This window comes from Monomorium pharaonis, chromosome 5 (genome assembly GCF_013373865.1).
Source record: "Monomorium pharaonis isolate MP-MQ-018 chromosome 5, ASM1337386v2, whole genome shotgun sequence".
In the NCBI taxonomy this organism is placed as follows: domain Eukaryota; kingdom Metazoa; phylum Arthropoda; class Insecta; order Hymenoptera; family Formicidae; genus Monomorium; species Monomorium pharaonis.
This window is the reverse complement of record NC_050471.1, coordinates 11,781,995-11,808,342: the sequence shown is the minus strand read 5'-3', so window position 1 is coordinate 11,808,342 and position 26,348 is coordinate 11,781,995. Positions and strand designations below refer to the sequence as shown.

Below are 26,348 nucleotides of genomic sequence, written 5' to 3'. Positions count from 1 at the left end.
ACGCACGCACGCACGCACGCACGCACGCACGCACGCACGCACGCACGCACGCACGCACGCACGCACGCACACACATACATAAATCAACCAATAATCCAACGAGACCAAAGTAGTTGCTAATTCGTAATATACTACAAATACTGTTTGGTCATTGCTCTCACCTTACTGTAAGTTTAGGCTGAGCGTGTTCGACTTGAGATTGCAAAGCAAGTTCTAAGTGAGCCTTGCCTTGAACTTCAGAATCAGCATCAACTGGTTTCAGAGGAAACCAATGTTCCTTATTATGATATGTAGCTAAATCTTCCCTCTTTATTGCTACCTTTCCCAAAATTTTATCCTGCTTTAAATGTCTATCTCTATCGTATACATAAATGCCGAAGTACCGAAATTTTCTAGGTACTTCAAATTGAAACTCTTCTCCAAAAAATGGGCTATAATAAATGGCACAAAGTTTATAATTTATTTTCATAAATTATTTTCATTTATAGATTATATGACAAAGTAAAAGAAAGTTTATAGATTGAACAAACTTACTTGAGAGTTCTTTCCATGGTTGTCGTTCTGAATATTTCCTCCTGATCCAACGATAGAGTGCAATAAACATCTCGTGTACCAGGAGATCCATGACTTCGACTTTGAAGGTTCTTTACCTCTCCTGTAGAAAGCATTTTCATAATTATGTTAATATTTGTTTAAAAAAAAATAATTCTAAGACATTAATTTGAGATTTAAATTACTTTAGTCAGCAAAATGTTAGCAAATTATCAGCAGACTGGCAACAGATTTCATTAGAAAATGTTAGCAGACTGACCTCATCTAAAGTCACATTCTGTTTACATTGTGTTGACATTCTATACCATCATATTATGACAACAGAAATTAAGCAGACCCTGACAAGACCTGACATAAGATTGGCAATGAAAAGCGCATGAGCATGACCTACACAATACAATCTGATGGCAGACAGTTTTAATTATGACACTATTGCTATCTCTTATAGCCAGGCCTAAAGAAACAGATTACATACAGAGTCAGCTATAAATTTTTGATGCCAAAAAGGCAACAGATTTAACACAGTTTACGTAATATCTAACAATGTCGATTGCTATTAGAAATCTAATAGAATCTATTGACATTCTATATCAGCAGATTGGCAACACAAATTTATAACAGACTCTGTACATATTCTGTTTCTTCACGTTATGAGAAATGTTTTAATCGCTGCTCAAATAATTTTTCAATGATTAGGAGATCAATAAAAAAAGATTATTATGTTTGAGTACACTGTCTTACAACTGTGTCTTTATAGCTTCTCTCAAGCAGAAGAAAAATATAAGTTGTAAGAAGTACAAAAATATAGTGCTTCTATATTATTTACATTATAACACATACATATAATAAAACAAAGAATGTTATAAAATAACTTGAACATGATTATTAAATCATTCATTTCCATTAATTATTATTACCCACAACACACTGCACTTTTAATTATTTCATTCACTTAGGTATGTATTCTCATCATTATTCATTGATGATTTTTCGATTTGTCTCAATAAAACATTGTAAACTCTTAACAAAATTCTGATTTTATTTTAGTTTTCAACCCCCATTGTAAACATTGTAAACTTTTCTCTTTAACATCAATGTTTCATTATTAATTAAATAATTAATCATATGTGTAACTAAAAGAATATTGGATTGTAATTTTGGAAAACGCTTAATAAAATTAACAAGTTTAGAAAAAATACATTAGGCTGATTCTTCATACGCTAAACGATCCCAGCAAACACAGAACATAGCAGCAACATTGCGGCAATGTTATAACATTGTAGCAACATCACAGCAATATTACAACATTGCCGCAATGTTGCTGCAATGTTCTGTGTTTGCTGGGGATGATTCGATTTTGATGAACGCACATTGGGTATTTCATCAAAGGCATCAAGGAGAGATGTAATATTCGATTTAAGACTGGTCATCGAAATTTTTGAATCGTGATTTTCTTGCCACACAATCATGTGGTACTCACATATACACGTACACATACAACACGCGCACGCGCGCGCTACACACATACACTACACACATTCACACGCGCGCTCGCGTAGGACGACGCGTGGGAGGTGAGAATGTACGCGTTGATCACCAAGAAATTTGGCGTGAAAATCGGAAATTGCCTTTAATCGATTCGCCGGATTGGCTCAATCCACGTGATCGCTCGACAACCAAAGCTCGGTAGCGTTGGAACCTCTGTTCTGCTCTGCTCGGAAAGACAACGGAAGGTGGATACGGCCGAAAGCCGAATTAGATGACATCTCAAATGCGCGGCGCAAGAAAAATAGCTCGCGATCCCGATTCACATTCCGGAGTTATCGCTGCGACGACAAACGTGCGTCAAGTACCACGCTCGCGAGTTACTCGCAGTGCACCACGCATATCCTCCTACCGATTTTGATCCTTAGCCTCTCTTCAACGCGGACTAGGCGCGTCTCCTCGGCCATGTTACCTCCATGACACTACTGAGTGACTACACGAACGAAACGCAAGCGGTTCGTTCATTCTGTGAATGGATCTAAACCAGGGCTGTAACCAGACTTCCCAGAGCCCTCCTACTCCACCTGCCGCTCCTCCTCCTCCTCCTACTTCTTCGTTACGTTGCATCTAATTGATCCATCCGTGACTCTGTAGTCTCCCCTTCGCTCCCGTTATCATGCGATGTCATTACGGCCATTACTTCCTTCTTACGTCCGTTCTTACTCCGTTCAAGCTCGCGCTTTACAAAACATGGAAATAATCACAACACAAGATGGCTCGTGAGCCCGCGAGTTATCGCCTTTACGGCGTACGCGTTATGATACTGTTTCTTGACACAAAACTCGTTCACGAGTATCGAGTTAGAAGTACGCCGCTTATAATTTTATTGTATCATCTTTCAAGAACACTTAATTGTGTATACACAAGGTTTGTGGAAACGTAGTATATAGCTGCCGGGGAAAAATATTCATATGAAAATAGATCAAATTATATCAGAGCAGATCTAATTTTACAAACCGGTTGATAAAATTAAATCTGCTCTGATATAATTTGGTCTACAATTTGATTCTTGGTATAAATAAGAATTTTTTTCGGGTGTGTATGTACATACTACATCGTGCTGCACCAGGAAAATTGATATTTGCCGGATCAATTTTTTTACTATATGAATGAAATTGATAATCTGGAACTATAAATGTTAGATAAAATCGCTTATCTTGGAGCGGAAAGATATTGACAGTACTGATGTTACGATCGATTATTCTTATTCATGTCAATGCAAAGATAATTAAGTTGTTCTATCCCAGCAAACACAGAACATAGCAGCAACATTGCGGCAATGTTATAACATTATAGCAACATCACAGCAATATTACAACATTGCCGCAATGTTGCTGCAATGTTCTGTGTTTGCTGAGATATAATTTTTTTCATTAATAAAAATGTGTATGTGTGTGTGTGTGTGTGTGTTGTGTGTGTGTGTATGTGTGTGTGTGTCAATGAAAAAATCTCGATATTTCAACCGAAACAAATCGTCTGTACAAGTGATGAGACGCACTACGCACTATTATTTTCTTTTTTTTGTAAAATAATGCGAAATTACTGTGTAGCGCGAACGTAAGCAATACAAGTTAGCGATTAACAATTTTCGATTAATAGTTAATCGCTAATCGTAATTAACAAATGATGTAGGATTATACACGAGCTATTACATGTTTATAATTCATAAAATAAGACGTTTAATCTTTTGATCAGAATCAAAACAAACATACTCGTATAACATTCTATTTTGTTTCAAAAAAATTATTCTTCTTTATATTTCTTTTTTACATATACAGTTGAAATTGCGTAATTTTACCATGTAAATTAATACATATTTGTATAACACGCGCGCGCGCGCAAAAAAATATTCACATGTGATCACAAGCTTAAACTATAACTTTCAAAAACTCTCAAGCAGAATAACAAATATTAACATTAATATGAATTATGACTAATTGAAAAGTGACTTAATCATTTTGACGTCATGATGATTTATTATTTTACTTTGGCTATTACAACTGTTCTTAAAAAAATTTAGTCCCTTAAATTTTATTTACAAAAAAATATTTAGTTCTCTCTCTCTCTCTCTCTTTCTCTGTCTCTCTCTGGTTTCCTCCTTCCTTCTCTTCTCTTTCTTCTTTTTCCTCCTTCGTTGTTTCTTTCTCATTATTTTTTTATTTGTTGTTTGTATTATATCGCTAAATAAATGTTGTACATAAACAACAGAGAAGTATGTGCAATATTTTTCAATAGTCTGATTAATTTTTTTTCATTAATTTTTTGTACAAGAAATTTACGAACGATTCATCAATAAATCTTTCGCATGCCCCATGGTACGATAGCTACTTATTACGAGGTTGGTATGTACCGAATGACCAATACAGAAAGGCGCGCGTACATACAAGCATATATAAGAGCGTAGGATTAAATCTATTATGCTCGCCACGATTCGTCTCTCTTTTTCTCTCTTTTGAATATGTGCGCTTATGGTTAATGCTTATATTCCTTCTTCATTTTTGATGTGTCAAGTGTATATCGCTCATGCTTAAAGTGTTAAGTACAGCGTTATATGCTCACGCGCGCGTTAGGAATAGCATTGGTTCACATCACTTAACCATATGCGTGTATAAGTAGTGAGCCACTTCCCGATAGCGCAATGGCCCGTTCCCTCTCCCTTCTCTCTCTCTCTCTCTCTCTCTCTCTCTCTCTCTCTCTCTCTCTCTCTCTTTCTCTCTTTCTCTCTCTCTCTCTCTCTCTCTCTCTCTCTTCCTCCCCCTTTCTTTTACATCATCGTTTCTATGATTCTCCATTTAATGTCACACTTCTTTTTATTTTTTATACAAAATTTCACAACGATATATTAACTCTAGATAGCACAGAGATTCAAAATTTCAATTTTATGTCACCAATTATGAATTCTTTTTGAGATGCAAAAAGAATTATTTTTATAAAAAAATATTCAAAAAGAATTCATAATTGGTGACATAATTAATACATACAATTGAGAGTTCTTTTTGAACTCTCTGTGCTGTTTAGGAAATTATATGCCGTCAAATTTGAAAAAGTAGTGGATCGATAGAATTTAATTAAAGAAAAAAAGAAGATGCATATCGCTTGCAAACTAGCAACTAACAAGAATTTTGTTAGCTCTAATTTTCTTTTGTTGCCGCGGTGCGAATGAGCGCAAGGTTACACATCGTATGATTGCCTTCTTACGATTGTATAAAGCATGTTGAAGAGAGCATATATTGAAACCATATTCATTTCAACTGGAATGAAAATCTCCGATGAATGAACGATTATAATGCGCCATGCATCATAATTTAAACACATGCAAAAATATACAATAAACTAATTTTTTTTTCTTTGGTATGATGGCCAAGTTTTCCGCTTGGCGATACGTTCTCTAATCTAGATTTTAATTATAAAGATTTATGAGCGCAGAGAGCAATCTCGACGTAACTAGTTTCATATACTTTTGCGAGACTTTCACGGAAGATTTTCCCATACAACGCGTGTTTTTCTGTGACGCGCTATGCGACACGCTATGCCTTTTAATGAAAAGGTTAGGTAAGAAAGAATTACGGCTTTTCGTTCGTTTCTCTTTTCCATACATCTTATTTCCACGCAACATATTCTTTACAAATAAAATTAGAATTACGCTCATTTTACCATAAGAAAACCGTTTAAAATTTGTTTTTTTTTTTTACCTTATATCTAGTAAGTCTTATCTAATATCTTATCGATGATATACTTTTTTGTAATAAATTTATTTAAAATGCACTATCAAATTGATGCTTCTGATCAAAACTATTGAATCTTTGTAAATATTAAGTATAAAACGTTATCCTCAACTTTCTGCTTATCATCGGAAGTGGGCTTCTCGAGTAAATCCTTTGAACACACCATCACTTACATTTGAATGATAACGCAACGTCCTTCACATAATATTTCCGTTCTAGCGACGGGATATTACGTGATATCACTATACACGAGCAATAAAAGCTAACCTGACAAGCATGCATCACGCGCAAATGTTTGAAAATACGAACAAAAGGAGAAATCGACTCGGCTTAAATTTCCGCTGTCAGATTCTAAGATTAATTAAATGTAGAATAAAGACGTAAAAAGCACGTTCTACGGTACATATATACGATATAACAATACGTATTAACATTCGATGAAAAAGGCAAGAGGAAAGCCGTTGAACTAAAAATTTGGAAAAAAAAGTGGTAAGTGATGTAGGTCTGTTATTTATCGATCAATTATTGTTTGATCAATTATCGATCGAAAAAGGGCACAAATGTAGAAGGAGAGGGAAGAAAGGAAGAAAAATGTATTAGGATTTAGCAACGATATGCGCATAAATGCGGCAATCGATACGACGGCGACATGCAGCAAATCGACGGGTGACCGAGAAAATGGTTTAGATGTGATGTAAAGACAATCACACAGTCGATCGTTGGCGACCGGTGGACTCCGCTCGACGACATTGCTCGACGCCGCGCCTCAATCGAGCGAACGCGTGAATGAAACGGGTGGAGCACTTACGAGGAAAAAAATATGAATGAAGTCATAGTAGTAACAGTCGCGTACGGTTTACGTTTGGCGCGCATGCGTCCTCAAGTTGTAATGCATGTAGCACGTGTATCGTTTCGTGTCATTCAGCGTGACAACAACGTAAAAGTATGCAAGGGGACGGACGATCGGCCTGATTGGCCTCATCGGCCAAGGTGAGATCGATCATTTTCATCTACCAAAGATCGCATGTGCTATTTTATTCCGGTCATTAACGTTACTTTTTTTCCCCTCACACGAATTTATAAAATCTTTGCAGAATAAAGACAAAATGCATTCGGAAAGAAAAAACAGTGTCTCTATGACAATTGATAACAATCGATAATATGGGTAGGCTGATGATGGATTGCATTTCAAAATAAATGTTCGATCTACACAACCATGCAATTGCCACGCGCATAGAAAATGTATCCTGAAGAAAGATGAATCTTTTGTTTATAATTCTGTTTTAAAAGTACCACGCTTTTTTAATTGATTCGACGAATCTAGATGATACTCCAAAAGCATGGAGCAAAGAGTTTTTATATCCTGAGATGTTTGTGTAAGTTGTACAGCGTGTTGGAACTCGGAGAGGAAAACCGCCACCGCCGTTTCTCCCCCCCCCCTTGCTCACTCTCTCTTTCTCTCTCTCGAGGTCTGTTTATATCAAAATCACATTTCACAAAGTCAATGGCGTCCTATGGAAACTCAAATCCATGAACAGCTTGGCTGCCCTGCTTCGTGTCCTCTCTCATCTTTTCCAGACAGCACAGTGGCGTTTTAAAAACGTACTAAAAACGCATACACTGGACGTTATGAACGTATTTAAAACATCCGAATTAGAGCTGTGGATATTTTAAAGACATTTTAAAAACGTCCAGTGTTACCGCCTTGGACGTTCAAGAAACGTCCATTTTAAAGAAATGTCCATTCAAAAAAAAAACAGACCAATATTGGACCTGTTTTGAACATTAAAAGAACTTTTTAAAATAGGCATAGATAAAATATTATTCAATTTTAATGCAAATCAGTTAACTTGTTAGTAAAATTTATTCGACGGTATTTATATATAGCTCAATCTTTATTTAAGAGATTTTTAGATCCAATTCAACCAATGAAAAAATTGCACATTATTTTATTAAATTGAAAGAAATCTTAAAATAATAAATATAAGATTGAACTATATATGTATATATATATATATATATATATATATATATATATATGATCCAACAAGTTTTACTAACAAATTAACTCAAACTTGTATTAAAATTGAATAATATTTTATCTAAGATCACAAGATCTTAAATAATCAGACTATTGCCCAGCGTTTATATATGTATACAGGGTGTCCCAAAGCACGTGGACCATTACTCGTAAAAAGGTAAAAGGAATCGAGATGAACATAAAAGTCCAATATTGTCTTGGGTTAGGTCTTGGGTTAAGTCTCGGGTTAGGTCCACCAATAATCAAGGTGAATAGAAAATTAATACAAATATATATATATATATACAGGGTGTCCCAATGCACGTGGACCATTACTCGTAAAAAGGTAAGGAATCGAGATGAACATAAAAGTCCAATATTGTCTTGGGTTAGGTCTTGGGTTAAGTTTCGGGTTAGGTCCACCAATAATCAAGGTATTAATTTTTCAAATTATGCGAATGAGAGCGCGCCGAGAAAAGAGCTCGATCCACTTGAGCCATAACACAGAAAAAAATCTATTATGAATGTTTGATAAGCTTTTATTATTTACTGTTCACAATTACGATAGAAATTAATTAGATTATTTGAGAATTCCATACGTTAATACCTCAATTATTTGCAGACCTAACCCAAGACAATATTGGACTTTTATGTTCATTCCCTTTTATCTTTTTACAAGTAATGGTCCATGTGCGTTGGGACACCCTGTATATCTATATAAATAAAAATGTAAAATGTTTGTTCCTCATCTAAGATCTCCGTAAGTTTTTCACCGATTGCTTTGAAATTTTGACACAACGTTGCATTCGTAACCGGGAGTGTTTTTATGGGGTCTGATTTTGGAAATACCATGTGTTTTAAAAATGATGGCCATAATTTAATTTTAAACAATATTTTTTAAATGATATTTTTTTGTAATTTTGACACAACGTTGTATTCGTATACGCGAATTTTCTTATGGGGTCAGTTTTCGAATATACCGGTTGTTTTAAAAATTATTACTTTAATTTTAGTTTTAAAAAGTAGTTTTTCACTGATATTTTTGAAATTTTGACACAACGGTCCCACCAAACATCAAGTTACATGTAACATACCTGTTAGTTGTAATTTCCCACTCAACAATGTAATTGTAATATAACACGTGTGTTATATTGCAATTATATTATTGAGTGGGAAATTACAACTAACAAGCACGTTACATGTAACTTTGTGTTTGCTGGGGGTGTATTCAATTTTGTTAGAATTACTTGATAAAATGAACATTAGATTAATTACTGGTCGTTTCATAATTGCAGGCCTTTATTTTGAGAACTTTAATTTGTATCTGTGTCACTAAATTTTAGAAGAATGGTAAAAAATAATAAAAAATTTGAGAAAGATGTTTATATTAAAGGACAAATACAGGATATTAAAAAAGGTAAAATCGAACAATACTTACGAATTAATTATAGATATGATATTTATTATTTTATTGCAAATAAAATAGAACAATTTAGAGAGAAGGGATTATTTTATCAGTGAGAAAGAAATAAAATAGAACAATTTAAAAAGAAGGGAATATTAGATCAGCGAGAAAGATCACGCAAAGATTTTTCAAAAGGTAAATTATAACTATTTTGGATCTGTTAAATCAAGGTTATTGTCTATTCAAATCCCTAAAAAAAATGTTTCTTAAAAGAAAAGATAAATATAGTTTAATAATATTAAAAAAAGTTATAATGAATATTAAAAATAATTTTATTTATTTATAGAATTCGATGATGAATTCGATGATATATTAATTCAAATATAAATGAAATTTGAGAATCAAGAAAAGGAAAAAAAGATAGTAGAGCGAAAGTGTAAAATAATTAAAGAAGAGTCAAAATCTCGGCAATCATCTAAACGAAAAGATTACGATAAAAAAAACACGAAAATCTAAGAAAATAAAATAATTTAAAATGTTTTATAAAAATTTTAAAGAAATCTAAAATAATTTATTTTTTTTTTTAATTTGAAAAATGGATTGAAATATTGATAGAGATAGTTTAAGTAAATGAGAGAGTGAGAGAGAGAAAGAGAGAGAGAGAGAGAGAGAGAGAGAGAGAGAGAGAGAGAGAGAGAGAGAAAATAATTTCGAGTGATAGAGAGAAATTAATTATTAAGAGAGTGTGAGTGTGTGTATGTATGTATTTGATTTAGTGAATATTTCGAGAGTGAATACGAAAATGTTTATAAAATGTCGATGATTTCAAAATAAATCAATTTAGATGACAGCCATAGATGATTCACAAAAAAAAGATTAAATGTTAAAAAGAGAAACGAGTCAGGCATAAATTGATTTAAAATTAATAAAAAGGAAGACGAGGAATTTAGAAGGGATCTAGCGCGTGCAAACACATATATATAAATAAACATATTTTAAAATTTTCTTCGACGTTACTGATTCACTCGCCCCGGAATACCACGAGTGACTTTACTTAGCCTGGGGGTCGATAGACTTAACCAATCCTTCTCAGGTATCTACCTCTTCCTTCACTTCAAAAAAATGCTAATGCCTTTGAAGAAGAAAAACTATAGAAAGAAACATTATATTTAGGTAGGTGCCCTTATTAAATTTAGATAATGTTTAATTTTAAAAAATTAATCCCTTACATGGCGAAAGGTCCACGGGAAGTTACCTCCCCCTTGTCTGAAGATGAAAAAAAAAAGGAAATAATCAGCGGAATAGGAGCTCGGGGACAAGAGAAAATAAAAGAAAAAAAGGGTAAACGGAGATTGATTCGTTTTTGTCAGAAGAAGAAACAAGAAGTCCTCAAGGCAAAAAAAAGGAAAAGCATGGGAAAGCGAAGTAATAGGATTGAGCATAATAAAGGACAAGTTGTCGAGAGAAAAAAAGTTAGATTGTAAAAGTGGAATTGGATAAATAATAAAGTAGCTTGATTAAAAGTTAAAAAAGAAGTTTACTATTTCTTCAGCGTGCGCGCGTAAAAAAAAATATAAAATGTGTGCTTATTCAAAAATAAAAAAAAGAGCAAAAGTAAAGCAAGGCCGTCGAAAGTAAAACAACAAAAGCAAAGAAAATTTAAAAAAACGTAAGCTAAGAAAAAAGAGCCACAGCAACGCGTGGCAGGGCATAGCTAGTATATTTATATAAATAAAAATATAAATGTTTGTTCCTCATCTAAGATCTCCGTAAGTTTTTCACCGATTGCTTTGAAATTTTGACACAACGTTGCATTCGTAACTAGGAGTGTTCTTATGGGGTCTGATTTTGGAAATACCGTGTGTTTCAAAAATGACGGCCATAATTTAATTTTAAACAATATTTTTTAAATAACTTTTTTGTAATTTTGACACAACATTGTATTGAATTTAGTTAGAAGTACGTGAATAAATGAATATTAGATTTATTACTGGTCGTTTCATAAATGCAGGCCTTTAATTTGAGAATGTTTCTTTTAGCCTGTATATTACGGGAGAGGTTCAATGGCGCACAGTACAATTAGACACGTTGCAATTGCCCACCGTGCTATTAGACACAAAACATTGCACACCGTTCGATTGGACACCGTTCGATTGGACACAGTTCGATTGGATACAGTTTGATTGCGCACCGTTCGATTGCGTCCTGTTCAATTGCGCACCGTTCAATGGCACACCTTCCAATTGCACACCGTTCAGTTGCACACCATTCAATTGCACACATGTCAATTGTGCACATGTCAATTGCACACAGTTCAATCAAACGCATATTAAATATTCATATATTATGGCTGCGTTTGCAATGTGTACATAGGTTAGCGACTTGAACAGGGTGGGTGCGGGAGAGAGGTCGAAGGCCCCCCGTGCACCCCACCGTGTGTGTGTGTGTGTGTGTGTGTGTGTGTGTGTGTGTGTGTGTGTGTGTGTGTGTGTGTGTGTGTGTGTGTGTGTGTGTGTAAAAAGCATTCACTGCACTACATGGGTTTGCGACTTAAATGGTGTGCGATTGACATATGCGCAATTGACATGTGCGCAATTGACATGTGTGCAATTGAACAGTGTGCCATTGAACGGTGTGCCATTAAACGATGTGCAACTGAACGGTATGCAATTGAACGGTGCGCAATTGAACGGTGTGCAATCGAACTGTGTCCAATCAAACTGTGTCCAATCGAACGGTGTCCAATCAAACGGTGTCCAATTGAACAATGTCCAATCAAACGGTGTCCAATCAAACTGTGTCCAAACAAACTGTGCGCAATTGAACGGTGCGCAATTGAACGGTGCGCAATTGAACGGTGTGCAATGTTTTGTATCTACCCAGTGAACACATTTTATAGCGGCAATATAACATGGAAGTTACATGTAATTTAACATTGTTATTCTTGTGATATGTAGGTGCTATATGACATGGAAATAACCTGTTACGTAATATTTGTTATACGCAAGTGATCTAGCTGTTATACATCGTTTTGGCGTTACAGTTATTCAAAAAAAATTGTATAATTATAACATAACACGTTCGTATCAATGTTATTACGGAACGATGCGTCATAGTTGACTCAGAAATCAGACATTATAACATCCTGAATAACAGATCTATTTGATAATAAAAAAAATTATTATAAAGATAATGTTTTCAAAAATAACGGTTTGTCTACAATTACGGCACACAAAAAATGCACAAAATCGAAATTCATTATGTGCTGAACAAAAACAGAATAATAAATGTATACTATTCAATTTTTCTTAGAATTATAATCTATATAGTTAACCATCTAATTAATCATTTGAACGCTTCAAAGATTAGTGCTAAATAGATCGCAATTTTCATCAAATTATTAAGGTTATGGAAAAAGATAAATTTAACAATAAAATTAATAAGTAAATAAATTAATGCTATTTATTTTTAATATGTTTTGCAAAATTTAATTGCTTTTATAAAAAATAATATAGTTGCGTCAATTATAACATATAGGTATATGTAGACAATAACAAGTATCGATGAGTCAAATTGGCGTAGCAGGTAGAGTACAAGGTTCGTCATCCTAGGGGTTCCCAAGGTCCCGGGTTCAAACCTAGCAGCAGTAAGAATAAAAAAAAAATAACATAATTTAAATTTAATTTATTAATAAAAATTTATTCTAAATGTAGTATGTGCTGTTGATAAAAATAATTTTTAAAAAATAAAATTTTTATTTTATTTTATTTTTCTTTGTAACTGTTGTGTAACGGTTAAATAACATGTAATTGTAACATGTTATATTACTGAGTCGGAAATTGTAACTTACATGTAAGTTACGTGTAATTTCAGAGTAACGTAACCTGTTATATTTGGTTACATTGCTGTTACACTGCTGCTATATTACTGTGTTCACTGGCTAATAGCACGGTGGGCAATTGCAACGTGTCTAATTGTACTGCGCGCAAATGAAGGTCTCTTGTATATTATAATTTAGAATCAATGGCAGGATTTGAAATTTTGACACAATGTTGCATTCGAAAACGAGAGTGTTCTTTGGGTTTGATTTTGGATATACCGGGTGTTTAAAAAATGATGGCCATAATTTAAGTGTAAAAAATAGTTTTTCACTGATATTTTTGAAATTTTGACACAACGTTGTATTAAATTTAGTTAGAAGTACGTAAATAAATGAATATTAGAGTTATTACTGGTCGTTTCATAAATGTAGGCCTTTAATTTGAGAAGAATGGATAGGTGGATAGGTGAATAGGTGGATAGATGGATCCATCTATCAACCTATGCACCTATACACCTATCGATCTATCCACCTATTTACCTACCCACCTATCCACCTATCCACTTACCCAACTAACCATCTATCCACCTATCCACCTATCTACTTATCCACCTATCCACCTATCCACCTATCCTCTAACCTACCTATCCACTAGCCTATCCACCTATTCACTAACCCACCTATCCACCTATCAACTTATCCACCTATCCGTCTATCCACCTATCCACTTATTCATCCTTTTTACACAAATATATTATGTGAACACAAATAAATAGATGGATAGGTGGATAGATGAATAGGTGGATCCATCTATCCATCTATCCAGTTATCCACCTATCCACTTATCCATTTATCCACTTATCCATTTTCTTTACACAAATATATTATGCTTTATAATAGTAACAAATTAAATTTGTTCATTATTATAGCATTACTGCAACGACAAATTCATCTTCTACTATTTTATCTTGCGTTACTTTGTTATTACAAAGACAAGTAAAATAAGACATTCTAAAACATTTCGCTTTGACATTTTCTAATAATAATATACTATAATAATATACTATAATATATTATAATTATATATACAATAATATACTATAATTATGAGCAGATTTAGAACATTTGTAAATATTTATTGAGGATGAAGTGATGCAAATATTATAAAACCTGCTACTTGCAAAAATTTTTTAACGTACTACACAATTTTTACATATCTAAGCACTTGATAAGGACCGAAATTAACGGTCAAAACGTTGTGCGCTATTTGTTGAATAGATTTGAGGCCAGTCAGGTCAAACGTAATAATTAGAGATACTATAACAGAGATTCGCCAATGCGTTAACGATTTCTGATTGGCTCCCGTCGCTTGGGGTATAACCGGAAGTATGAGAGAGAAAGATAAATATAACTGACAGAGAAAGCCTAGCCGATCTAACCTGTCACCTGTCACCTGTCAAAAGAAAACAGAGTAAACCGCCATCGAAAACGTCATATCCGATATCCGGTTTTACCCCAAGACGGCACATTGGCGAATCTCTGTTATAGTATCTCTAGTAATAATTACATTCTTTTTTCTTTCGTAATCACTGGCGAATAAATAATCATTTTATTATTTAAATATCTGATATAATCTATATAAATATCTATATATCTATTGTGACGTGACAGCCGCAGGCTGCTGTCCGTCACAAGGGCCTCATTGGCCCCTACCACTGATCTCATTAAAGTGGATATGGCATAGGACGAAATAAGTGTGACCAATTGAAGGTTGTAGTCTCTGTACACAATATGGCGGTGTATACGAATACGAACACAGTTTACTGTGACGATGATACGAAATTCCACGTGTAATTAATTATCTATAGACGTAGATGTGTAGCAGTTTTATCCAAAATATTACTTTTTTTATAATAAAAATAGTAAAATAGTAAAATAGTGAGATTCCAAAATTAAAAAATGTGTTTATTGTGGAAAAGGAAGTGAAAATAAACAACAAACGTTTCATAGGTGAGTAAGGTTAAGTCTGAAAAGTTTAATAATAATATGTTTAATATATAATGTATCTGGATTCAAATATGTACCTCATAAGTACATAAGTATTTGTTGAATACACATTTTTATTATGTTACTTTAAATTACAAATTTAAGTTTTAAGTGATACGTTTGTTTTGAATTCATATATTTTATGTTATAAAATATACTTCCCAGGTAGCAAGGTGACGTTAATACGACGTCAATAATTCGTCATTTAAGGTCGCAGACGTCATGTTACCAAATTAAGACGTAATAGTAACGTCATTTTTTGACCGATTAATTACGTCAGTCATTTATCCATCCTACAACGTATTTCCGACGTCATATTCTTGACTAATTAATAACGTCAGTTAATTGATCATTTTACGACGTATTAATAAGATTTTATTAGTGACTAATTACTGACGTTAACTATAATTCTTTGTAATAATTGACGATTTAACCTCAAATGACAAATTATTGAGGTCTAGTGGACGACACTTTGCTACCTATAACTATTAATCATTATTTAAAGATTGGTTAATAAACAACATTATTAAAATTAATATAATATTTTATATAATTAATACTATCAATATTTTAGAATCATCCCAAGCAGCACATAATATTTATGATAAATATTTATTAATATTTATTAATATTTATTTTTTCAAAATATTATAAAAATATTTTACACATATTTTATATATACGAAGAAAAAAATCTTTATTCAACATATTAAAATATAGATTAAATATTTTATATAATATTTATGGTAAATAAAAGATAAAGATTTGTATAAGTAATATTTTGTAAATATATTTATAAATATTTCATAAATATTTTTATAATATTTATGATAAATCTTTATGATTTGTCAAATCTAAGACCACAAAAATATTTATAAAATATTTGGATAAATATTTATAAAATATTTAAATAAATATTATAAATATTTTATCAATATTTTATAAATATTGCGTTTTGTCTGAGGTATAATTTAGCTTTATCAAAAGAACAAAACAAAAACATATTTCTATAAGTTATTCCACATATTATTTTGCATATGTAAAAATCAGGAAAAAAACTGTAAATTTATATTTATTTATAAAAATATTAGTTAACTACAAGTTTCATGTTTCTCGCATCTATTGAACTGATCTATAACAAATATGTATTCATGATCATCAAGTGTTCATGGATCATCACAAAGGGCTAGGTAGCGTACGATCTTCGAAGTCAAGCAACGTCGACGGCGGTTCAGAGTTGGATGGGTAACCACGGAAGTTAGGCAATTCCAAATGTGACTATGGTGTAGTGGGTCGTGATGCTTGTTGAGAAATAACGTAGATTTTTTTTACATTATAATTATGTTATTTCGATATTTTCATAATGCAAGTACTGCATATATAGGACATGTACCCGAAATATTTTCTAAAACGTCAAAATAATGGCTTTTACTACCTGGGATAGTCATAAAAATGACGTTAAAATGTCGTCTTTATTAAATGTAATCTAAAAACCTATGTTTTGTCATAAAAATAACAATAAAATACCGTCAAATGTACGATACTAGCTTCTTGAAAATGACGTCAATAATATGAAAATAATGACGTATTTTTGACGTCAATATATGACGTCGTTAAGATGAGACAAATGTACGTCAGTTTTACGACATTTAGACGTCATTTTATCTTGACATTATGACGTCTGGTTCGTCATAAAATGACCAAAAAATGCCGTCAATTAGACGTCACCTTGCTACCTGGGTTATAATGTAACATTATTGTCATTATGTTTAAATAGCACAGCATGTGACTTGCAAAGTTTAATAAAGCACGCAAAATAACATTTTTCTATTACTACTTTTCTATTACTTTTTCTAAAAAACGCGATAAAAAAATTATCTTATTTTCTATTTGCTTCTATGCTGTGCATGTATATAGTGCATGTATATACATTTTATTATGTACATTATAATATTTATACTTAAATATTAAATAAATCTATGCTAATCTATGTCTAATAGTTACTTTTTTTACAAGCTTCAAGTATGGATTACTACAACACAATTAAGGACACGAGGACAAAATAAGCTATAACAATACCCTTTAAATTTATTTATAAGTTTAGTAGTAGTAGTATTATTTATTAGTAAAATTATTTAACAAGATGGTCATAAATAAAAATTTACGATTTTTAGACACCTGCAAAATTTTATTTTTTAATCTTTTATTTATCCTCTTATTTAATAAAATATTTATATATTTTGACTCAATTTATACATAAAAATGTTATATATTACCAAATATTTTTTTAAATATTACAAAATATTTGTTATAAAGTCACTTACAAATGTCACTTACAATTATAAAAAAATACATAATATTAAATGTTATATGTATGATATAAAACAATATTATAAAAATTTAAATAAACACATTCCAGATTAATATTTTAGAACATTTCAAATTACTAAACATATACATTTTAATATATTTTGTAAATTAATTAATTTTTTAATTCATTTTTACTGGTTACATTATAATCATATTTTATATTTTTACAATATATCTTATTTAACACATATATTTTGTGTTAGTCATTCAAATTTTCCGCCAAAAGCGTGTACGCTGACTACAACTTTAATGGCTTCCGGTATTCTATTGGTCACACTTTTTTACCTCAGATTATTAGGGTATGCCATATCCACTTTAATGAGATCAGTGGCTCCTACGCGTTAACATTACGCAGGTCCTGCGTCCTCCGGCTCGGGAGCGGACGCAAAAAAGTGTTTTTGTGTATGTGACGTCCCGTGTGTTGTCCGCGTACTAATCGTTAAGATTTTTGCAAGTGCTGCATCGCGAGTGCGGCCGAAATCGTTGGCCACAGCAATCAATCTTTTAGTTTTTTGGCGTCTTGTCGCGATGGAGAACATTCCCGGAGATCATATTCTAAATCCAGTATCAACTTCTGAAGGAGTTGATACTGGATTTGATTCATCCATCTTGAATCGTCGTAACAGATTGCGTATATAAGCCGACTGATGTATCCGAGTCTTCTTTACTTCAATATCACGATCAATTTCAATCCCGAGATAACATTTGGCTTCAAAGTCAATAGTTTTGAATTTTTCCTTTAATTTCTCAAGCAGTTCAAATACTTTACTTTCGGATTGTCCAGCTATCAATCCGTCATCCACGTATAAAGCAAGTAGCAGAGAGCCATTGGGATTTGAATAGATGCATGGATCATACCTGGTTGATTTCATTCCAAACATTTTTAGTGCGTCGTCCAATTTTTGATACCATTGTCGTGGTGCCTGTTTTAATCCATAAAGACTTTTGCGTGACACACACGACCGCTGCCATCATCGAAGTCTTCGGGTTGAACCATAAATATCGTTTCGTTGAGATCACCATGCAAAAAGGCAGCTTTGATATCGAATTGTCGTATAACGAAATTCTTTGCTGTTGTGACAGACACTAATATTCGAATAGACTCGAAGCGTGCAACTGGAGCAAAAGTTTCCGCGTAGTCCATTCCGGGCTTCTGTGAACATCCCTTGATGACCAAGCGTGCCTTATATCTGTCTAACGTACCGTCAGACTTCAGCTTCTTGCGAAAGATCCATTTATTTTTTATTGCTTTTCTATGTTCTGGAAGATCAGTCAATTCCCAGGTATTATTTTCTTCAAGTGACGTGATCTCTTCTTTCATTGCTATCTCCCACTGTTTAGCATCGGATGATTGCTTCGCTTCTTTTAAGGTTTCTGGTATTTCTTCAGCGAGTAGGGCTGTTGCGATCATAGTAGACTGTGGTACTTTGCTTCTTGTTCGACTAGCAACCGAATCATCTATTGATTGATGTACTTGTACACCTTTTTGAACTCCCACTGATTTGTGGCTATTGTTATTTTGTTTCTCGGAATGTGATGTTCCACTTTCTTCAACGCATTCCGACTCAGTCTTTATGTCCACTGACTCTGTATCTTCAGTCCCGATAGGTTGCGGTAATTGTATTGATTGCTTAGGTAATGATTCAGCGATAATCACGTCTCTTGATACAATTACGTGTTTCGTACCGCGTTCCCACAAACGAAATCCTTTTTGACTAGGAGCATATCCCACGAGCACTATCTCTTTGCTTTTGTTGTCAAGTTTCTTTTGTTGAGTTTTATCAATGTGCATGTATGCGCGACTTCCAAAGATGCGTAGATACGAAACGTCCGTTTTTTTGCCTGACCAAATTTCGAGTGGAGTCTTTCCGTTTAATCGAACAAGCGGAATTCGATTACAAATGTGCGCTGCTGTTCGCACTGCTTCACTCCACAGACTTCTAGGTAAATTTGCCGCTGCCAACATACTTCTAGCCATTTCCATAATGGTTCGATTTTGTCGCTCCACACGACCATTTTGTTCTGGGCAGTATGGTGTTGAGTATTCGTGAATAATATTATTTCGACGACATACATTCTGCATTGCTTCCGATAGAAATTCTTTTGCGTTATCAGACCGGATTCGACGTACCTCATGTCCACTGGATTTCGTAAGTGCTATTACTTCCTCCAATTTTTGAGTTATTTCTGACTTGTTACGTATTGGAAATACTATAACTATTCCGCTGCAATCGTCTACAAAAAGTGTCATTAATTTTGAGCCATCCAATGCTTCAATTGACATGGGACCGCATATGTCAAAATGAAATAACTCGCCTGATAACTTTGCTCTATTTGTTGAATCTTTGAAAGACTTACGTGCCATTTTTCCTAGTACACAGCCTTCACAAATTTGTTGACTTTCGTGGTCATTTGCCTCGAGAGTAGTTACCTTAATTCCTGTAACGGCGTCGCCGGATATCAGCTCACGTATTGTCTTGAAATTAGTATGCCCAAGTCTCTCGTGCCATGTCCTGACAGATGCTTCATTGCTTGCAACATTTGCCTCGAAACATGGAACCGCCTTCATTTTGATGCGATATAAACCGCTTCCAGGTCGATATCCCTTTACAACCATGCGTCCGTTTTTCCTTAATGTCATGCTATATTTATTAAATGTAGCGACTGCACCACGATCTGTTGATGAACCTATGCCAAATAAATTTTTACCCAAGTCTGGTACGTATAAAACGTCTGCAAGCGTTTGTTGTTTGGTGTAACCAGATAAAAATTTGCATCAATCATGCCACGACCCTTAGCATAAATGACTTCTTCGTTGCCTACTGTGATTGGAAATAAATTGTCATTAATTGCAACAAAATTTCGGAACAATTCACGTCGTGGTGACATATGATGTGATGCCCCGGTGTCGGCAAACCATACATCAGAAACATCGTTGGTTTCATTCGCTTTTACCATTAATAAATCATTGTTGACCTTTAGAGAAGCCTCTTCAGCTGCCACCTCGGACTTTGGTTTCTTGCATTCTGATTTGCGATGACCATGCTTACCACAATTGTAACATATGCCATTAAATTTCTTTGATTTTTGTTTAGCCCTTAAATGCATCATGTTGCCATTTGGCAACATGCCATATCTAGGTGGGTAGCGTTGAGCGTATGTACGAAAACGACTAAGCACACATTGTAGTCGATTGCCTACATACCGCTCGAGTGTTTTCCGTCACGCTGTGCGTCAAAATAGCGCGCCAATTTTTGTTGCTGCGCTGAGCAATAGCTGGTGCGCCCAGATGTAAAAACGCTCGTGAAGTGAGGTTATCACTCAATGTTTTTGAGGTATTTACAGTGATCCGTTGCGAATAAAATTGCTATTGACCTCAGTCAAGGTATGTATTCTTCAATAGAATAGTTGGAATTGCAAAAGTACTGAATATATTGCATATATGTACATATTACGGTTTGTTGCCATTTGGCTACATTGTGTGTTGAGTTTGAAATCTGAAGTAATTTACATTATATATTTCTCTCTTGGTGTACGTATTATTCTTACACGAAAATGATCAAAGTTTGTATTTTTTTTTTAAGATGGACAATCATTTGTATTCAGAGAAGGATTTGGAGGAGTATTGGTCCAATTTTACGGGCTTAGACAGTGAAGATGAAGATGATAATTTCGATGAGGATAGCTTAGAAGACCCTGCTTTCGATCCTAACACGGTACAAAAAGATTCTGAATCTGAAGATGCTTCTGATGACGAAACAACAGCGACATCTCTTCCTGGTACAGCGTCTACAAATGATTCAACGCAGACACCGTCTTGTTCCCACACTTCATCTGCAGCAACAATCAAGAATATTATCTGGAAGAATAAAAATTTGCATCTAAATGAGGATCAATTACAGTTCCATGGCAATTCAGAAATAGCTGAGAATGATATACTGAGTTTGGAAACCCCATATCAGTTCTTCTGTTATTTTTTTTCTGAAGATATGATATCGAATATTGTGGAACAAACAAACTTGTACACTATACAGAAACATCCAGATAGGCCAGTTACATTCAGTGCTGCTGACATAAAACAATATATAGGAACACTATTGTACATGTCACTTGTTCACATGCCAAATATACGGTCTTATTGGAGTGGCGAGCTTGGGTTCACTCCGATAAATAGCACAATGTCAGTGAACAAATTTGAGAAAATACGTCATTTCATCCATTTCAATGACAATGCATCATTTGTAGCAAGGGGCCAGCCGGGTCATGATAGATTGCATAAAATAAGACCAATTGTCGACCACTTGAATAAGAAATTCAAAAGTATTCCTTTAGAAAAGCAGCTTTCTATCGATGAACAGATGTGTTCTACAAAAGTAAGGCACTATATGAAGCAGTATATGCCGATGAAACCGCATAAATGGGGGTTCAAACTCTTCGTGTTAGCTGGTGTTACTGGATTTGCATATAACTTTGAAATCTATTCTGGTCAAGAAAATTCGATAGCTCGACCTCAAGCTGAACCCGATCTAGGTGCAATGTCGAACATAGTTTTACGTTTATCACGTATCATCCCCAGAAATCAAAATTATCGTTTGTACCATGACAATTATTACTCCGCTCTTCCGCTTATGATTTATCTGGCTAAGGAGGGTATTTTCTCATTAGGTACAATACGAAGAAATAGAATACCAAATTGTAAGCTGCCAACTGAAGCAACTTTGAAAAAAAAAGGATCGCGGCACTAGTCACGAGTATGTGACAACTATAGATGGTGTAGATGTATCCAACCTCGTTTGGAAAGATAACAAGTGTGTGACACTCATCTCCTCATTTGCAGGGACATACTCAGAAACAGTTGTAAAGAGATACGATAGAAAACAGAAAAAAGTTATTGACGTGAATTGTCCGAATGTGATACACGAATATAATCGTTACATGGGGGGTGTAGATCTTCTAGACAGCCTTATGGGGCGATACAAAATTACACTAAAAAGTAGAAAATGGTACATGAGAATCTTCTACCATATGATTGACATGACAATGGTGAATGCCTGGTTGATATATAAACGTGTGCTACAACAAAAAGGTGTTATAGAATCCAAAATTATGGAGCAGGCAAAATTTCGCGCAGAAGTGGCACACTGTTTATGTAAAATAAATACCTCACAAACTAAACGAGGCAGACCCAGTTCGATTGAGTCAGCTATCCGACTGAAGAAAAAGAAAGGACCCGCACAACATATACCACCACAAGACGTACGAAAGGATCAATATGGACATTGGCCCATACCTGTAGACGATAAAATGCGATGCAAATACCCTGCTTGTAAAGGGTTCACACGTACAAAATGTGAGAAATGCGGTGTTGGCCTATGTTTGAACAAAAACAATAACTGTTTCAAAAATTTTCATACACAATAATGAGTTACCTATTTTTTTATATGTTGTTAATTTCATGATGTTGCCATTCGGCAACAAACCCTTTTTTTTGTGGAAAAAAATAAAAAAACAATAACATGGAATTTTTTTCTTATTTTTCCCTTATTGTGCTCCTTTTATTGTATCATATTGAGCTGAAAATTCATTAAAAAAAAAAATCATGCATTTAAGGGTTAGTATTATTTTTCTTTGATTTTACTTTTGAATTATCATCAGAACTCTTTTTGTGAAGTAAAGCCGCCGGTGTTTTATCTTCGAATGACATCTTTTGCGTGAATGACACTTCAAGAGCCTCTTCTTTGAGTAGACGTGGTAACAGATTTGCCATTGTTTGCTGATTTTCTGGCATTGAGTCCCAGGCGGAGATAACATGACGATAATTAGACGGTAGACTATGTAATACCTTTGTAACGATTGCGACCTCCTCTTGCTTGTGGCCAAGATCCTCCAGTTTTCTGGCCATTTCCTCGATTTTTGCTATGTGTTGACCTATTGTCATGCCTTCTTCCATTCGATAATTGAAGAACTTTTGTAGCAGCAAGTGAATGGTCGTCTTATCACGTAATTCATATAGGGATGAGAGCCGTGTCCACATTTCGTGTGCCGTTTGTAGATTCATGATCTGACGTATAACATTTGCTTCAAGGGCACTTCCGATGATCAATCGAGCTTTTCTGTCGAGCTTATTCCACGCAGCTATTTCCTCTGCTTTATCTGGGCATTTCGCAGTGCCATCAACAACATCCAGAAGATCATGCACTGCTAAATACGACTCGATCTGAAATCGCCACACCGCGAAATCTTCACCGTTGAATTTCGGTAATACTAATTTCTCCATTTTTCATTTCAAATAAATTATAACACGAGACGAAATATCTTCTTGATTATTTCGTAGTGCGAACACAACCTCAAAAAAGGTACGTGTACTTGCTTCGAACGAACCTTGAGAGGAACACGCAGTGTGAGCTCAATTTCTGACTAGTTCTGGGCCCATAACCTGTTTGGATACAATATGTTTATTCAAAAGTATTACACTCTTAATAATAATAATAATGAAAGAAAAAAAAACCAGTTTGTCTCAAAGTAAAGAAAGGTTGTGTGTATGTGTAACAAGGACTCTCTTAAGTAAGTGTTGTTGGTAACAGTGACCGCTCGAACAGCGCCTTCTCCAAGATGTCGCCATCCAGATTAAAAAGAAAGTTCCTAGATAAGAGTCACGAGCGCCCTTATATCCTTGACATATATAAATTTGTATATAATTTAAATTGAAAAAATTCCAATATAACTTTGAATAATATGATATGGATTATAAATTAATATTTTGATATAATTACAGTGGAACCCCGCGTCAGCGTACTCCGCGTTAGCGGAAACTATCCCCTTCATATGCACTCAGCCCACATGAGTAGCGTGTGTGGGGATAGCAATGCAGTCACGTAGTATGTAAGCAGTTACGACGTATTCTTAAAGATTTGTGCAAGATTTTAATCTGTAATTAATTCATTTAAGACTAAGAAATGGCTAATATTTTTTTAAATTTAAGAATTTATTATTTTGTCCACATGCCCGAGAAAAAATGGTCCGTACATGATCGTATATGATTATACGTAAGCATATAAAATCATACATAAAACAATATATAATTTTGTATATTAATATATGATCGTATATAATCATGAATAGTTGAGTATATAATCGCATATGATCATATTCATTCATGTATGGATTTTTGTATGGAACCATACATGAATATATAAAGGCTGTTATATGACCATCCATGATCATGTATGATTCTATATTGCAGCCGAACTCACATTTGTACGATCTTGCGTGATCGTACATGATCGTGTACATTCATGTATAGATTTGTATGGAACCATACATGAATATATATAATTTCTTTTTGATTCAGAGAAATGATGGATTGTGAAATATAAAACGATTAGATTCTCGTGTTTTTTTTTTAAATAAATCACTGAAAATCTATCGTAATTAGTAAGTATTTCGGATAAGTATTTCGCGCATTTTAGTACGACACCTCTCTCTCTCTCTCTCTCTCTGAAAAAATTTCAAGAAATGATATCATTTTCCATCGTTCTCTCATTTCCTGTTAGTTAAGTATGTTTCATTGTTGCAGTATGAAAAAATATCTATGAAGACATCGTGTAAGAGAAAAAGATAACGATGAGAGAACTCGATGTGGCAAATATTATAATACACGTATAAAAAAACTCAATTTGAGAATCAATCGTGAATTTTAGGATAATTTTTTATCAATGTTTTCGTTATCAAAGATTTAACAGTACGATACAATTCGATAAGAAACAAAGTTAGAATTGTATGATACTGTAAATAAGATATTTAAGAAAAAGAAAGAATCTATCGTGAATGTACCAAAAATTTTAATTAATTTACTATATTCATAATTATGTCATTTGTCATGAATGTGTGTAACGACGCGAGTCTTGGCGCGGTGCGGTGGGACGCGAGAGCGGCCATTGATGCGAGTCTAGACTGTAAGATTGTTCTCTATCCACTATAGGAATGTGGAACTAGGATATAGGCGGGTTTAATAAACTTCTCGAGTTACTATCTCTAAAGGTAGGTATATTCAATGTTCTTTTGTACAGTTACTCGCAACCATGTCCGAGGCTCACAACCGAGTGCCTGGAGCGCGCGCCTACATCCGCGCCGGAGCCTGGTCCCGCTCCCTCTTCTACTCATCCGGTTGACGGCTCGCATCCGGTACACTCGCACCCCCTATGCTTCTACCGTCACGTCACCTTATGTCGACGTGCACGCCGCTCCAGTGCAGCCAACTTCTATATGGGGTCTCGAAGCCTAGTAATACTGATCGTCATTTTACAGTTCGGCCATTCTACTTTTCAGCTACGTCCCGAAGCTGCAACTGTAATTATATTTATTTACTCCACTTATTCAATAGAAGGTAAATTAGTCCATTTCTTTAATTTATCCGACGATAATATGGTATTCAACGGTCTCGTAGAGTGATTGAATCCAGGTACATCTTTGATTACATATCTATTATAACCAAGTTCTTTGTCAACAATAAATGGTCCCTTATGGCCTAGTTTACATCGTGCATTTGATACGCGTATCAAATAGTAAATAACTAGTGAATGTGTTTAATCATTGGCTGATCAGCTTAAATTCACTACTTGATACGCGTATCAAATGCACGATGTAAACTAGGCCAATAACTAGGTTTCAATTTACCGCTTTGTCCGGGTTTAACGCGCGTATCTCTAATCACAACGAAGTCTCCCTTTTTATAAATAGTCGGTTTACGAGATCTTTGGTCAACGTATTGTTTATTATACTGTTGTAACAACGCGGTTGCTTCGATCGCTTTTACCCTTTTTTCTTCTCGACTTATTACTAATTCAGAATCACCGTCTGTTAAAGC

General features: G+C 34.2%; 2 protein-coding genes across 8 annotated transcripts in view; one reads left to right on the top strand and one right to left on the bottom strand.

The window, feature by feature from the left end:
• Window positions 1-2,605, bottom strand: part of LOC105836897 (GTPase-activating protein) — a 43,243-nt gene extending 40,638 nt beyond the window's left edge. For 5 of the 6 annotated variants that reach the window (XM_036287081.1, XM_036287082.1, XM_036287083.1 and 2 more), the window contains exons 1-3: window positions 2,450-2,605; window positions 535-655; window positions 162-431 (exon numbers count right to left, since the gene is read on the bottom strand). In XM_036287081.1, the coding sequence (XP_036142974.1) occupies window positions 162-431; window positions 535-655; window positions 2,450-2,504 (446 nt within the window). In that variant the 5' untranslated portion in view covers window positions 2,505-2,605. The other variant, XM_028192169.2, reaches the window with a different exon arrangement.
• Window positions 2,606-2,739: 134 nt separating this feature from the next.
• Window positions 2,740-25,964, top strand: LOC118645636. Of its 2 annotated transcripts, none has more exons than XM_036287089.1 (2): window positions 2,740-2,964; window positions 25,552-25,964. In XM_036287089.1, exons 1-2 carry the CDS (start codon window positions 2,810-2,812, stop codon window positions 25,931-25,933), a joined length of 537 nt encoding a protein of 178 aa, XP_036142982.1. In that variant the 5' UTR covers window positions 2,740-2,809; the 3' UTR covers window positions 25,934-25,964. The 2 variants fall into 2 exon arrangements, with proteins under 2 accessions (XP_036142982.1, XP_036142981.1); XM_036287088.1 differs by lacking the exon at window positions 2,740-2,964 and adding an exon at window positions 4,166-6,812.
• Window positions 25,965-26,348: the final 384 nt, after the last annotated feature.